This window comes from Triticum aestivum, chromosome 2D, assembly GCF_018294505.1.
Source record: "Triticum aestivum cultivar Chinese Spring chromosome 2D, IWGSC CS RefSeq v2.1, whole genome shotgun sequence".
In the NCBI taxonomy this organism is placed as follows: domain Eukaryota; kingdom Viridiplantae; phylum Streptophyta; class Magnoliopsida; order Poales; family Poaceae; genus Triticum; species Triticum aestivum.
The window spans coordinates 619,985,278-620,000,968 of NC_057799.1; the positions used below are offsets into that span (position 1 = coordinate 619,985,278).

General features: G+C 43.4%; 1 protein-coding gene across 1 annotated transcript; it reads left to right on the plus strand.

Annotated features, from left to right (window-relative positions):
- The first annotated feature begins 2,116 nt into the window (after positions 1 to 2,116).
- On the plus strand, positions 2,117 to 4,909 carry LOC123055015 (chalcone synthase 2). Its single transcript, XM_044478912.1, has 2 exons — positions 2,117 to 2,462; positions 3,588 to 4,909. Exons 1-2 carry the CDS (start codon positions 2,276 to 2,278, stop codon positions 4,595 to 4,597), a joined length of 1,197 nt encoding a protein of 398 aa, XP_044334847.1. The 5' UTR covers positions 2,117 to 2,275; the 3' UTR covers positions 4,598 to 4,909.
- Positions 4,910 to 15,691: the final 10,782 nt, after the last annotated feature.

Sequence of the window (15,691 nt, forward strand, 5' to 3'; positions counted from 1 at the left end):
ATCGTTCTACTAACATCATACTCTCAATGATGTTTGGTATCCTCATTACACTTAAGAAAATACCCATGACCAGGACAACATGATCATTACACAACACATGAGCTAGTCCTAGAGGCAAGACTAGGAATCAGGTTTTACCGTTTATCTTTCTACATGTGCATATGAGTTTTCCTCCAATCACATATTCAAGAATCACACAACAGTTATAACATAGAATATAAACTATTAATTACAAATGTGGAAATAAATAATACAAATACTTTTGCCTCTAGGGCATATTTCCAACAGAAAGGTCTTGTCTTGGTCTACCTGGCTATTCTACACTTGAGTTTAGTTGCAGGAAGGTTAGACTGGGTCTTGCGGGTAAAGTACACAAACATCTTGAGAGTGTAAAAAATGATTAGCCGTGCCCTCGGTTATGGACAATTTTGAGTAACTTCGCTAGGAGTTGTCTGGAAGATCTCATCACCATTTCTCTTAAGTAAAACTTGTTGGGTTGAACATGGGTATAGGCCTCTAGTAGGAAGCAACTGATGGTGGGGCCCCTCCACTAGGTTGGAGCCAACAGATTTGGGCTACTATGTGATGTGGTATGTCTAGTATATTGGAGTAGGTCCACCTATTACAAAGATGGATAAAATCTATATTGCTTTCTGCAAAGAAAATCAACCTACCCTTACCCTAAAAGCATGATTCTTTTTGTTATACTTATTGGTGAAGCTTGCGAGTACATTCAATGTATTGAACCCTGTGGTTGCAACGTAGCATGTTGGAGGACTTATGCATAATGAGCAAGGATTATGAATTAGGCTTACGATGTCTATATTCCACTTGTACCTGTGAGTGGATGGACACCACAAGATAATATTCTATTTTATTGTAAGCTAGCCTTGAGCTAAGCAGACACGAAATGTAATAAAGACTGGATCTATGATGTAATACTCATGACAGGTGGTTACCTTAATACTCCTTCCGTATCTTGTGTAAGGTGTATTATTTTTGTCTCGGTGACCAAGACACATAATTATAGACAATTTATGACAAAATTACCCTTATCGAATTCGTTGATTAGCGGCAAGTAAATTGTTTAGGCTAGGAAAGGATGATATACTTTCCTTTTTTTTCTCTATAAGGAGAGATATATGCAATCAGATGAGAGATACTTTCCTTTTTCTAGATGGTTAAAAAGGAATTGCAAGGAATTGAAACAAATGCACCTTACATTGTGGAATTTTATCAAAAAACAAATACACCTTATATAAAGGAATGGAGGAAATATTTGATCGTGTAATGTGTGTGCTGGCAATTGATCTAGCTCGACTAGCACAAAAGCGCAAAGAGTCTGTTTTCTTATCAGGGGCCGGGTCGCTACAAGCAGAGTACCACTGTTTAGCTAATACAATGGCTGAATGTTGTTGACTCCGGCAATTACTCGTCAAACTCCATTGCTCCGTCGACAAGGTAATTGTTGTCTTCTGCGACAATCTATCTACCATATACCTCTCCATCAACCCCGTTAATCATCGACATACACATTGAGCTAGACATTCACTTCGTACGCGAAAAGGTCTCTCTCTTGAACAGTCCCGTGTCGTTCACGTGCCTACTTCGGGACAGCTTACGGATATCATGACGAAAGGGCTACCGTCGGCAAGCTTAAAAGGATTTCGTTCCAGCCTTGGCATCATCTCTGATGACCTGCTTGGGTGGTGTGAGAGAAGATAACGATGGGGCTCCATATTGCATGCGTTTCTCCGTACCAATCCTATATCTTCATTGTTACAATCTTGCATATATTCTGTAGTTTTAGTTTGTTTAAAAACCTTGATTAGATGTAGAGATTAGGTGGGTTGTACAATGGGCTGAGCAATTCCCAAACCTACACAGACGAGCACGTGCAAGTGGGAAGGCCCAAGGCCAAGCAACCCAACTAACTCCCACTTGGGGCGGATTGGTTGGTAGCAATGGTAGGTAGACGTGTCGCTCGGCCCTCATCTCCTGCCCGCGCATTCGTGGCCATCCATCCTCCCGTCCAATGGACCTAACCCCCTTCTCCCAACGGCCAGCTTTCCCTTACTTACCCACCCTTCCCGCCTATATATCCCGTCGCCCATACTCATGGCACCACACCACACCAGTACAAGCAGCGCCTGTCATTTGTCTACCACCTGCTAGCTGCTTCCCTCTGCGTCCCGCAAACTTAGACGTCACGCAGCCGGCCACTGGTGCGACAACTCCTAGCTCGTCGGCCGCTGGTACGTACGTAGATCCATCGATGGCGGCCACCATGACCGTGGAGGAGGTGAGGAAGGCGCAGCGGGCGGAGGGGCCGGCCACCGTGCTCGCCATCGGTACGGCGACGCCCGCGAACTGCGTGTACCAGGCCGACTACCCGGACTACTACTTCAAGATCACCAAGAGCGACCACATGGCCGACCTCAAGGAGAAGTTCAAGAGGATGTGTAAGTCTATATTCACCATCTCTGTGTTCGGGCGTGCATGCACGGCTAACGGCGCTACTATATAGTACGTAATATACATGTGTCTGCATGGATGTCAATATTTTACTCCTTATAGTAATCCCCGTAAACTTTTGTTGATAGTTAGAAAATAAGTACTAGGAGGCAAACCGATCAGTAGCAATAAGCCAGGATATTTTTACGAGTAGCCATGGATCGGAGTAGCATATAGACGTGAAACGACGAACACAATAAGCATGGCCATGAAACTGGGTAACGGCCGCACACGCTGAACCTGTTGTCCATGTAACTGTTGTTCTGTTTTAGCTACAAAGGTAGGTAAATATGTGCACGTAATTGTCTTTTGATAACCCTGCACGTGGGTAGCACACTGGAGTGTCTCGCCTACATATCAGTAGCATGCATGTTTAAAGGTCAACACTCAACAGTGTTACAGTGGATCGGTTCGGCCAAAAATTAATTCCTAAATCTACGGACAGGTTGATTACATAACGTGCTTATATGTGGACTAATTTCCTCACTGATGGCTCATCTAAATCATCCTTAGATGTACCATTAATTACCGGTTGGTCGAACAATATGTTCCCATACTTTTTTCCCCGCAAAAAAAATATGTTCTCATATTTCGTATTTTTTTTTCAGTTGAAGCATTTAAATCTTTTTATAGATAGCAAAACTAATTTTGAGAAGAAAAAAACGAGAATGGTTTTTTTGGCATGAACGGCCAAAAAACTAATAATTTCTAAAGACAAGCAATTAATCCAGAATGTCGCTACCGGACGCGACTATGACTTGACACTGTACCTAGAACTTTTCTTTTGAGTGCACACTGTACCTAGTGGGCCACTCGACAAAGAAAGTATATGCAAGTAGAAACAAGAGCGAATCCATGAGTTGACTTCACAGCTAATCTCCTCCTACATGAATTTCTTCAAATAATAATTAACCTCCTACATTAAAGAGAGAGAGAGAGAAACCCAAATATAGACATCGGTTGCATACCTAATTAACCCATGAATACTTTGTCTCCCGTCTACTTTGCCTTTTCTCGGTTGGACACGCGAGCGAGCTAACTCTGCCTGCCTGCCTGCCGGCCTTGATTTGCAGGTGACAAGTCGCAGATCAGGAAGAGATACATGCACCTAACGGAGGAGATCCTTCAGGAGAACCCCAACATGTGCGCCTACATGGCGCCCTCCCTGGACGCGCGCCAGGACATCGTCGTCGTGGAGGTCCCCAAGCTCGGCAAGGCGGCGGCGCAGAAGGCCATCAAGGAGTGGGGACAGCCGCGGTCCAAGATCACCCACCTCGTCTTCTGCACCACCTCCGGCGTCGACATGCCGGGGGCCGACTACCAGCTCACCAAGATGCTCGGCCTGCGCCCGTCCGTGAAGCGCCTCATGATGTACCAGCAGGGCTGCTTCGCCGGCGGCACGGTGCTCCGCCTGGCCAAGGACCTCGCCGAGAACAACCGCGGCGCGCGCGTGCTCGTCGTCTGCTCGGAGATCACCGCGGTGACCTTCCGTGGCCCGCACGAGTCCCACCTCGACTCGCTGGTGGGCCAGGCGCTCTTCGGCGACGGCGCGGCCGCGGTGATCATTGGCGCGGACCCCGACGTGTCCGTGGAGCGTCCCCTGTTCCAGCTGGTGTCCGCGAGCCAGACGATCCTGCCGGACTCGGAGGGCGCCATCGACGGCCACCTCCGGGAGGTCGGCCTCACCTTCCACCTCCTCAAGGACGTGCCTGGGCTCATCTCCAAGAACATCGAGCGTGCCCTAGAGGAGGCCTTCAAGCCACTGGGCATCGACGACTGGAACTCCGTCTTCTGGATAGCGCACCCAGGCGGCCCAGCCATCCTTGACATGGTGGAGGCCAAGGTAAACCTCAACAAGGAGCGGATGCGCGCGACCAGGCATGTCCTCTCCGAGTACGGCAACATGTCCAGTGCCTGTGTCCTCTTCATCATGGATGAGATGCGCAAGCGCTCCGCCGAGGATGGCCACGCCACAACCGGCGAGGGAATGGACTGGGGCGTCCTCTTCGGCTTCGGCCCCGGCCTCACGGTGGAGACCGTCGTCCTCCACAGCGTCCCCATCACTGCCGGCGCCACCGCGTGATCGCTCCTTCTCCATTTATTATCTTCCTCTCATGGAAAAACATACAACTACAGCTTCTACTGCCGAGTTTGTTTGTACAATATATATTCTACCGTGCGTGGTTTGTATGTGTTGGTAGATGCATTCTGCTGTTAGTCTGTGTCGCGCACGCCGTCGCATACTTACTAGTAGTAACACAACCGAGCTTTTACAGGTTTATTATAAGCAAAGTGTGGTCATAATGTGGAGTGTGAGGTGTATTACCTGTGTACGAAAAGATTGGCTGTTCAATTTGAACCTTATGTGGTTGGAAAGCAAATGGTGATTCTTTCAGAGCTTTATTGAAATACATATTCTCCTCTCTCCTACTTTTTATTTATGAATATAATGCTTTATTTAATTCATAAATGTAGCATCAAGGAGGTACAAACCATAACGAACACACTCGTCTGGCCTCTAAAAGAACCCAGCCTCACTATAGGAATCATATATATAGTCCAACGCATATTACTCAGCAAGCACATATAGCATGGCAACCTCATAGGTATATAGAAGCAACAAGTCACATATATAAGTATACAACACTCTCCAACAAGCATACATATAGCATGACAACCTCATATAGATCCATAGCATAATAAGAATACAAGCAACATAGACGCTCCAAGAACAAGTTTAAAACCAACAAGCAGCATAGACACTCCAAGAAATGCAATGAGCTTCACCGCCGACAGCGTCCGTGATGAAACCTACAAGTTTAGAAGCACATGCATGAGTTTGCAAGTTCAAATGTCAAACGAGCTACTAGGGGTAAGTTCAAGCTCTTTATCAAAAGATGTGCACACCTAAGTTAGAATGTGTCGCTTATGGCATTTGTGGGAATGTAATAGTGGTGTGGAAGTTGTGTGTATGGACACAAAATCATATAATTTATGAGAAAGCGGTGATGACATCAATGGTTGTTGCTTATCTCATTGAAAGAGGTGACTTTTCATTGCAATCAAATGCAATCAAGCATATCAGAAACTAGCCTGGCCTGGAGTCATTGTTTCCTGGAGATCGAAGGGGCATGAGTTGTAGGCGTCACTGGCTTCCTTGCGCAGGGCCATATGCACCTCCTTGCATATTGTTCGATCCAGCACTCGGATTGAGATGTAATCATGAGATAGTAAGATGTATTAGGTAAGGCTGAAAATGGTGATTGAAAAGTATCGGAAGAGAACTCACAAAGTTGAAGTTAGGAAGAGGAGGAAGGATCTTGTAGATCTCTGCCTTGCATAGCCCCAATACTCAACATACCTTTGTTGAGCATGTATGGTTACATGTCCTTAGCTGATGGATGGAATCATAGGCTACTATGGTAAAGAACTTGCCACGAAAAGGAGTGTACACCTTTCATCGTAGGCTACATGTTGTAGTGCGAGTATCTCCTACATCTGCTGGATTTGGAGCGACCTTCCTCCATCTTTCTCTGGGCGTCCTCCGCCTATCTCTCGGGCTCCTCCAATAGTACCGCTTCTTCATCCATGCGGCCTACATTATGTCCTTGCAGGGTCATCGCCGTTGCGATGCAAGCATCTAATCATGTGTAAGATCAATGAAGAAGAACATAGCTGCATTGAGTTAAGCATCGCCATTGCTGGCTGTGGACGACGCTCTATACTAGGCTGTGAACTAGCACATAGCTCGGAGAGACTTCGAATGCCATCTATAGGGACGAAACCGTTGCCAACCCATACCATCATTCTTAAGGCCTTCTCCTACTGACATAGCAACCTCAGGGTCGATGTGCTCCTCAAGTAGATCAGTCGCGGCCCCATGCACCACCTTGAACTTCTTCGTGTATCCCTCAACCCTCAACTTGGCTCTTGGGTTGACCCACCACAGCCCCGAAATCTCCAGATTCAGCTACTTTTCCTCATGGGTCTAAAAGAAAGCCCTAAAGAAGTGATACTCCATTTCTTACCCTCTTCTACACGACGACAGGGAGGGTGAGGTTGCTGATGACCCACAAGTATATGGGACCAATCATAGTCCTTTCGATAAGTAAGAGTGTCGAACCCAACGAGGAGCAAAAGGAAATGACAAGTGATTTTCAGCAAGGTATTCTCTGCAAGCACTGAAATTATAAGTAACGAGTAGTTTGATAGCAAGAAAATTTATAACGAGCAAGTAACGGCAACGGTAACAAAAGTGCAGCAAGGTAGCCCAATCCTTTTGAGGGAAAGGACATGCCAAAATGGTCTCTTATGATAAGCAAAGCATTCTTGAGGGCACACGGGAATTTCATCTAGTCACTTTCATCATGTTGGTTTGATTTGTGTTCGCTACTTTGATAATTTGATATGTGGGTGGGCCGGTGCTTAGGTGTTGTTCTTACTTGAACAAACCTCCTACTTATGATTAACCCCCTCGCAAGCATCCGCAACCACGAGAAAAGTATTAAGAATAAATGCTAGCTATAGGATTAAACTTTTGGATCCAAATCAGTCCCTTACGGAATAGCGCATAAACCAGGGTTTAACCTTCTGTCACTCTCGCAACCCATCATCTAATAACTACTCCACAATACATTCCCTTAGGCCAAAATATGGTGAAGTGTCATGTAGTCGACGTTCACATGACACCACTAAGGGAATCACAACATACATACCATCAAAATATCGAACACATATCAAGTTCACATGATTACTTGCAACAAGATTTCTCCCGTGACCTCAAGAACAAAAGTAACTACTCACAAATGATAATCATACTCAAGATCAGAGGCTTATTAAAGAGCATAATGGATCTGAACATATAATCTTCCACCGAATAAACCATATAGTAATCAACTACAAGATGTAATTAACACTACTAGTCACCCACAAGCACCAATCTATAGTTTCGGTACAAAGATTGAACTCAAGAGATGAACTAGGGTTTGAGAGGAGATGGTGATGTTGATGGAGATTGCCCTCCCCAAGATGGGAGAGTTGTTGGTGATGATGATTTCTCCCTCTGGGAGGGAAGTTCCCCCGGCGGAATCGCTTAGCCGGAGGGCAAAAGTGCTCCTGCCCAAGTTCCACCTCGATACGGCGGCGCTTAGTCCCGAAAGTACTCCTCTTATTTTTTAGGTCAAAATGACTTATATACCAGAAGAGGGGCACCGGAGGTGGGCCGAGGAGGGCACAACCCACTAGGGCATGCCTGGGCTCCCTAGTGCGCCCAGGTGGGTTGTGCCCACCTGGTGGACCCCCTCTGGTACTTATTGGCTCCAATATTTTTTATATATTCCATAAAAAATCTCCGTGAAGTTTCATCTCATTTGGAGTTGTGCAGAATAGGTAGCCTGACGTAGCTTTTTCAGGTCCAGAATTCCAGCTGTCGGTATTCTCCTTCTTTGTGTGTACCTTGCATATTATGAGAGAAAAAGCATTAGAATTACTCCAAAAGGCATCATTGTGCATAAAAACAATATAAATAACAGTAGGAAAACATGATGCAAAATGGACGTATCAACTCCCCCAAGCTTAGACCTTGCTTGTCCTCAAGTGAAAAACCGAAATCGAAAAACATGTCCACATGCTTAGATAGAGAGGTGTCGATAAAAACAAAATACGGACATAGAAGCATCATGTATATTATTATAACAACAACAAACTTTAACATAATACTTTACCATAGAACTTTTATCATAAAACTTTCATCATAGACTTCTTATGAATAAGTAACAATTCATCACAACATCGAAGTATAAAGCATAAACTCTATTGAAAACCAACAAACTATGTTCTCAGACAACTTTGCAACTACAATTCATCATCTTTTCAGGAAGGGTCACATATCGGAGCCTTTTTGGCAAGTCCACATACTCAACCATCATATAGTCTTCTATGATTGCTAACACTCACCGCATACACATGAGCAAAACGTTTCAAGCTCTTTATCAAAAGATGTGCACACTTAAGTTAGAATGTGTTGCTTATGGCATTTGTGAGAATATATTAATGGTGTGGAAGTTGTGTCTATGGACACAAAATCATAGTATAATTTATGAGAAAGCGGTGATGACATCAATGGAGGTTGCTTATCTCATCGAAAGAGGTGTCTTTTCATTGCAATCAAATGCAAGCAAACATATCAAGAACTAGCCTGGCCTGGAGTCATTGTTGCTTGGAGATCGAAGGGGCATGAGTTGTAGGCGTCACTAGCTTCCTTGCGCAGGGCCAGATGCACCTCCTTGCATATTGTTCGATCCAGCACTCAGATTGAGACGTAAACATGAGACAGTAAGATGTATTAGGTAAGGATGAAAATGGTGATTGAAAAGTATCGGAAGAGAACTCACAAAGTTGAAGTTAGGAAGAGGAGGAAGGATCTTGCAGATCTCCGCCTTGCACAGCCCCTATACTCAACATACCTTTGTTGAGCATGTATGGTTACATGTTCTAAGCTGATTGATGGATGGAATCATAGGCTACTATGGTAAAGAACTTGCCACGAAAAGGAGTGTACACCTTCCATCGTAGGCTACATGTTGTAGTGTGAGTATCTCCTACATCTGCTAGATTTGGAGCGACCTTCCTCCGTCTTTCTCTGGGCCTCCTCTGCGTATCTCTCGGGATCCTCCAATAGTCCCGCTTCTTCATCCATGTGGGCCTACATTATGTCCTCGTAGGGTCATCTCCGTTGCAATGCAAGCACATAATCATGTGTAAGATCAATGAAGAAGAACATAGCTGCATTGAGTTAAGCATCATCATTATTGCTGGCTGTGCGGACGACGCTCTATACTAGGTTGTGAAGTAGCACATAGCTCGGAGATACTTCGAATGCCATCTATAGGGACGAAACCGTTGCCAAACCATACTGCCATTCTTTAGGCCTTCTCCTGCCGACATAGCAACCTCAGGGTCGATGTGCTCCTCAAGTAGATCAGTCACGGCCTCATGCACCGCCTTGAACATCTTCGTTTATCCCTCAACCCTCAACTTGGCTCTTGCGTTGACCCACCACAACCCTGAAATCTCCAGATTCAGCTACTTTTCCTCATGGGTCTAAAAGAAAGCCCTAAAGAAGTGATACTCCATTTCTTACCCTCTTCTACATGACGCCGGGGAGGGTGAGGTTGACATGATGATGTGTTGGATCACTCATCAAGCCACACCAATTCGATGCAACCGCATCAATTTGCTCACAATCACAAGAAATTTTTCCCCCGCCATATTTTCTTCCCCTCTGTTTGTCCACTACCTCGGCTAAACCTAAGCAAAAGAAAAAGAGGTCCAAGAGACAGACCCGACTTTTGCTCCTCAGCCTACGGGGTATTAGCAACTGTTTCCAGCCGCCTCCATGGCGTCCTTCATTCTGCTTGGAGGAGAACCCACCAAGCGTATAGCATTCCCTCATGCGAGGATTATGCTTCACCAACCAACTGCGTAAATTTATGGAATCACTTACTTTACTATATCTTTTTTTTTGCATAGAATTTTTTTTGCATAGAAAAAGAAGGGGAATATTGATATATATTAGAGGGTATTGATATATATCCATATACTTCTTCATTGTCCACCTAGATATGATGGTCTCATAGCAAGGGAGCTTGTAGGCGCTGTTGGAAATATGCCCTAGAGCTAATAGTAAATGTTATTAATTATTTCCAAGTTTGTAATTAATGTTCATTTTTTGCTATAATTGCGATGGTTCTCAAGTATGAAATATAAACGAGTTTCAACGGAAACTAGTGTGCATGTGTGGAATAATAAATGGCAAGTAGGTAGATTCCTAGTCTCACCTCTAAGACTAGCTCATGTGTTGCATGATGACCCTATTTTCTCGATCATGGGAAAGGTAAAGTAGACAATGGGAACACATTGTATAACAATAATTGTGTTGAACAGACCTAGTCGATTGATATACTACGGGATCACATCATCATGAGTTATTAGTATAATCACACAAATGTTAATTTATGCATAATTCCTTAGACCATGAGAGTATCAAGTATCTTCATAGTGAACGTGCTTTGAGGTTCGTCAAACGTTACCCATAATAGGATGACCATAACGACAACTTTATGGTGTATTTGAAATGTATGACAAGGGACTTGATAGCTTAAGACATGATTTTTTTTCCTTCGACGATGTAGATATATTCCCTACGGCCTTCTCGGTATTACTGCATCAATCATCGTCTGGCAAGACACGACGTGACATACTCACGAGGATGCCAGAATACGTGAACAAGAAAAGAGTACAAAATCGGTAACGAGGATAACTTGGCATAATGGTCAAGTGTTTCTTCATGTGGATACCAATAAGTCTCACCTCGGGCTAGTATTGCAAGGCAAAAGTAATAGCACATGGGAACAACAAGTTCACTCGGTATTAATGCGTGTGGGTGTAGGGGTCAATATGTATCTCCATGGTTCCAGTATTGATCATTGACCAGAAGGAGTCCTATGTCATGTCTACACTTTACCAAATATGGGGGTTCACAAGATTAAAGGTCATCGATTTGTTGAGTACTAGATGGGTTAGAAGCTAATGAAAAATGCACCAGAAAGTTCAGGAATAGCGAAAGTGTTATGGAGAGAGATCCGGAAGTGTCCAAAGAAAATCGGAAGTATTTCAAAGAAAACCAAAAGCGCTTTGGTGAATCGAAAAAAATTGGAACCCTAAAAAGTACCACCGGAAGGCTCAGGAAGGTTCTGGAATTTCCTGTAGCCTCCCGGAATGTTCCAGGGTGCTATGGGCTAGTCCCATGGGCAAGGCCCAAGTGGGTAGCAGTTGCATGGGCCCTAGTGGCCCATTAGTGGGGCGCCGCCATAGGCTTGGTGGCAATCGACCATATGGTGTGGCTAGGGTTTGAGGTGCAGCCCACACCTTGGTGCGTGATATGTCTCCAACGTATCTATAATTTTTTGGGTCATTTACATTTCTGTCCCTAACTCGAACCACCTAATCAGATATACCCCTAATTCGAAAGCCTGCTCAAAAATGCCCCTCCGCCGTTAGGTGCCCTTACAGAAATGCCCTTCCGTGCCGTTACCGTCCGGTCAAAGAGCTTTGATCGCTATCTGGCCGTTTCTTTGACATTTTTGCCCCTGTGTCCATGTGCCACTTACCGGTGGGTCCCACTCTCAAAAAATAAAATGAAAAACACTTTCTCTCACCCTCTCTCTCTCTCTCACACACACACTTACATGTGGGGCCAGTCTAAAAAAAGAAAAGGAAAAAAGGACTTTTCAAACAGATATTGGGCCCACATGTCATTGCCTTATTAATATTTTCTAGAAATATTTTTTATTGTTTCCTACTATTATATTATCAATTTTGGATGTTTTATATGCAATTATATGCTATTTTATATCATCTTTTGGACTAACCTATTAACCTTGTGCCTAGTGTCAGTTGCTATTTTTCTTTTCTGTTTTTGGTTTTCCAAAAACCAGTACGAAACGGAAACCAAATGCTACGAAACTTGTTTTATGAATTTTTGGACATAAGAGACCACGGAAGTTTCGGGAGGAGACCAGGGGACATATGAGGAGACGGCAAGGCAACAGGGCGCGCCTAGGGGTTGCGCCCTGATGCCTTATGGGCACCTCGAGGTTCCGTCTGACCTAATTCCACTTCTATAAATTCTCAAATATTGGGAAATCAACAGAGAGCTACCCAAAACACTTTATGGAACGTAAGCAGATGGCTTTGGACCTTGCAAAGATCACATTCAAACATTGTCACCAAGAAGGACCTTGCAAAGATCACATTCAAACATTGTCACCGAGAAGCAAATCAAGTAGCAGATGAATTAGGTAGACACTCTTTAGCTCTAGATCTCCTGGTCTTTGGGATGAGTTAATTCTTAACTTTATTTCTCATCTACTTGTAAACTATATGTCTATCATATGAGAAATATAAGTTTTTAGCATTCACAAAAATAGATAGATGTGTATGTGACACATCAATATTAGGCATTATATTTGCATGTGGATATTAGGTAGGATATTATCCGCATGTTAATTATGTGATTAGCATTATATTTGGAATAATATTAATTGCATGCTAAACATGTTGAACGCTCGACATTGGAGTAGTCTAGGTCGTTTGATTGACCTGGTTTGATGGCTGAGATTAGTTTTTTTAGAACTGGATGCCAATAGTTGGATCTTCCCCTTTGAGTCTTTTTATACTCACTAGCAAAAGGGCCCGTGCGTTGTAACGGAAAAAAAAAATCATAATCTCCAATGATGATGACCACATTTGGCTGCATCACCCAGATACACTACGCTCTCAATTTCATGAAATCAAGAACCATTTTTGAAATCATGAATATTTTTTCAAATTCGTGAACACTTTTACAAATGTTTGAACATTTTGTAGAATCAAGAACATTTTTTGAATTCATGAAATTTTATACTATTTGCAAACATTTTTCTTAAAATTGTGAACATTTCTTTAGACAATTTTTCTTGAATTGGAAAACATTTCTAGAATCAACGAACATTTTCTTAGAAAGTGGTAGAACAATTTTTGAAATTTATGAACATTTTTTGTTTTAATGAACATTTTTTGCAATGCATGATCTTTTTTGAATCAGACAAGATTTTATGAATGAATAAACTATTTTGTAAGTCAGAAACAGTTCTTAAATTTTTAGGATATTTTTCCATTCAAGAATATTTAAAAAAATCATGAACATTTTCGGATTCCCTGAACATTTAATTTCAAATTTTAAACATTTTTTGTATAAGCTACTTTTTTTATAAAATCGAACATTTTTTGAATCCACAAACATTTTATAATTTAGTTAAAAATTTATTTCAAAATTCTTATTTTTTATAATTTTCCGAGATTTTTTGAAGTCTCTAATTATTTAAAGTAGAAAAAACAAAAATGGAAGAAATATAGAAAGAAATAAAAAAACAGGCCACTCGGACATGGGCCAGCTCACACGGACACGTTGCGTCTTCTTCCAGCGTGCAGAGCGCAGTATAGGAGGTCCTTACTGCATGGGCCGGCCCAGGCGGGGGATTCCCCTGTGTAAAACGTTTATTTATCACTTATAGGTGGCATTTGGTGGGTACTATATTTTGTAACTTTATGAGTAATTTTTGTGACTTACCGCCAGAATAAATAACCCATTTATTATTATTAGGTATATATATAGATATAGATAGGCAACATTATGAAATGATAAAATAACAAAACACTAGGGGCAATCAACATTCATATTGAAAATTTTAACCAATTTTCATCACATTTTGTAACAATGATTTTGATTTGTATCCGATAAAATTTTGGTACATTTGACAATAAAGATCCACAATTTTTTTGGTGATGTACTGTGATGGCATGACAATATATAATTGTACTTGGATGCATCTTTCACTTTTCTACTTCCTAGCTCGCATCAGTCAATTATAATCAACACCGTTACCGTGGGAATATGTTTACTTCACATGCCGGCATTTACACAACATGGACCCATCATTGGATGATGAACAAAAAGAATATGTATAGATGCATTGAAAGAATATGTCAGTGATTGTTCCATGTTTCCAGGCAGGAAACTCTCGCCTTGTGCCACATACGTAGTTGTCAAACATTTCTTGGTGGACGATGGAGAGATGATGTGCAGGCTTAGTATCTCGAATGTACTCATTGGGGCAGGGTATGCGAGCGTGTGTTTATAAGGATAAGTGTATGTGTGTGTATAAGCATCTGCGTCTGTACTGTGGTAAAAAAAAAACTCTTCCATGAAGGTAATTTAGGTTAAACTTCTCGGAAAGCTAGTGGAATGAATATTCAGGGTTTTTTGAGAGAAATAAATATTCAGGTTTTCTTTTTTGAGGGGAAAACGACTAGTCAGGGGTTTTTTAGGCAAACTCCCAAGTTTTCTATTGAACCATCACAATTTTTACAGGGACGAAAAAAAGACCATCAGGCTGGCCAAAGCAAACATGTCGACCAGGGACAAAAGATGTCGGAGGCTCTCTTCCATGACCCCCTCCGCCGCGTCCTCCGCTTCCGCCTCCCGCGCAGCCGTATCCTCGCCTGCTTGCACTCCTTCGGCCGGTTCTTCCGCGCCCACAACATCGGCTGCACCTCCTTCCACTCCTTCGGCTGCCACGTCGCCATCTACGACAAAAACGCCATTCCGGCGACCTCGTCGTCGCCTTCGCGCGATGCTGCTATGACCTCTACTACTGTCGTGTTGGGGATGCTCACTGGCGAGCGGCGTGGTGCGATCAAGGCCACCTGCTTTACAGTCTGATGGTCGTGAAAGACACACTCTACGCACTCATCTATCCAAATTACTTTGTCGTTGTCGTCGAGCTTGACAACAATTTGGTGATATTGTCGTTTCTTGGTGACAAATTCAGCGCGCAGACAGTCCCTTACTCTACCATGTTCTGGCTCGCTGAGAGCCGTGGTGAGCTGTTGATCATTGTCAGAACAAGTGTGTACCTTGTTTTCCGGTGGTAATCTGGGGAGAGGAAGTGGGTGAGGACTGTTGGGAAACCGGGGCCACCGAGGGGTGGCGGCGGCCTCGTGCGTATCGCACGGGCTAGCCCCTCCCGTTTCCCCCACTTTACGTTAAGTGGGTACTTATCCCTTTACCCCCTACCCGCTATATAAAGCAACGAGGAGCCATCATTGTAACACCTGATCATTGATTAATAAAGCTGGTCTCCTCCATACTTCTCTGTGTCATTTACTTTCGCGTGTTCGACTACTTCGTCTACGACGCTCGCCCTCGCTCCGCAACCTCGGACCGGACTCGCCGGCAGAGTTGCGGAACAAGGACTACTAGCCTTGGTGGCTGTAGCTTGTTCTTTCATAGACATCAGTTTGTGGGTTGCCTTGGTCTAGATCATCTAGCAGTTCAGACAGACTGCTTGCTTCAGTGGAGACTTCGGGAACTGGAGCGAGTATTCTTTGGTTGATGGATCTTTGCATGAAATTATTAAACTTTTATAAGAGCGTTTAGATCACTAAAATAGTGATCTACGCTTTTATATTTCTTTACAGAGAGAGTACGTACAAGGGGCGAGCAGCAAGGAAGGAATGCGTACCTCTGGCTTGGGTCCTGCCAGGCATTTGCTGATGCAACACAATGCGTATTACA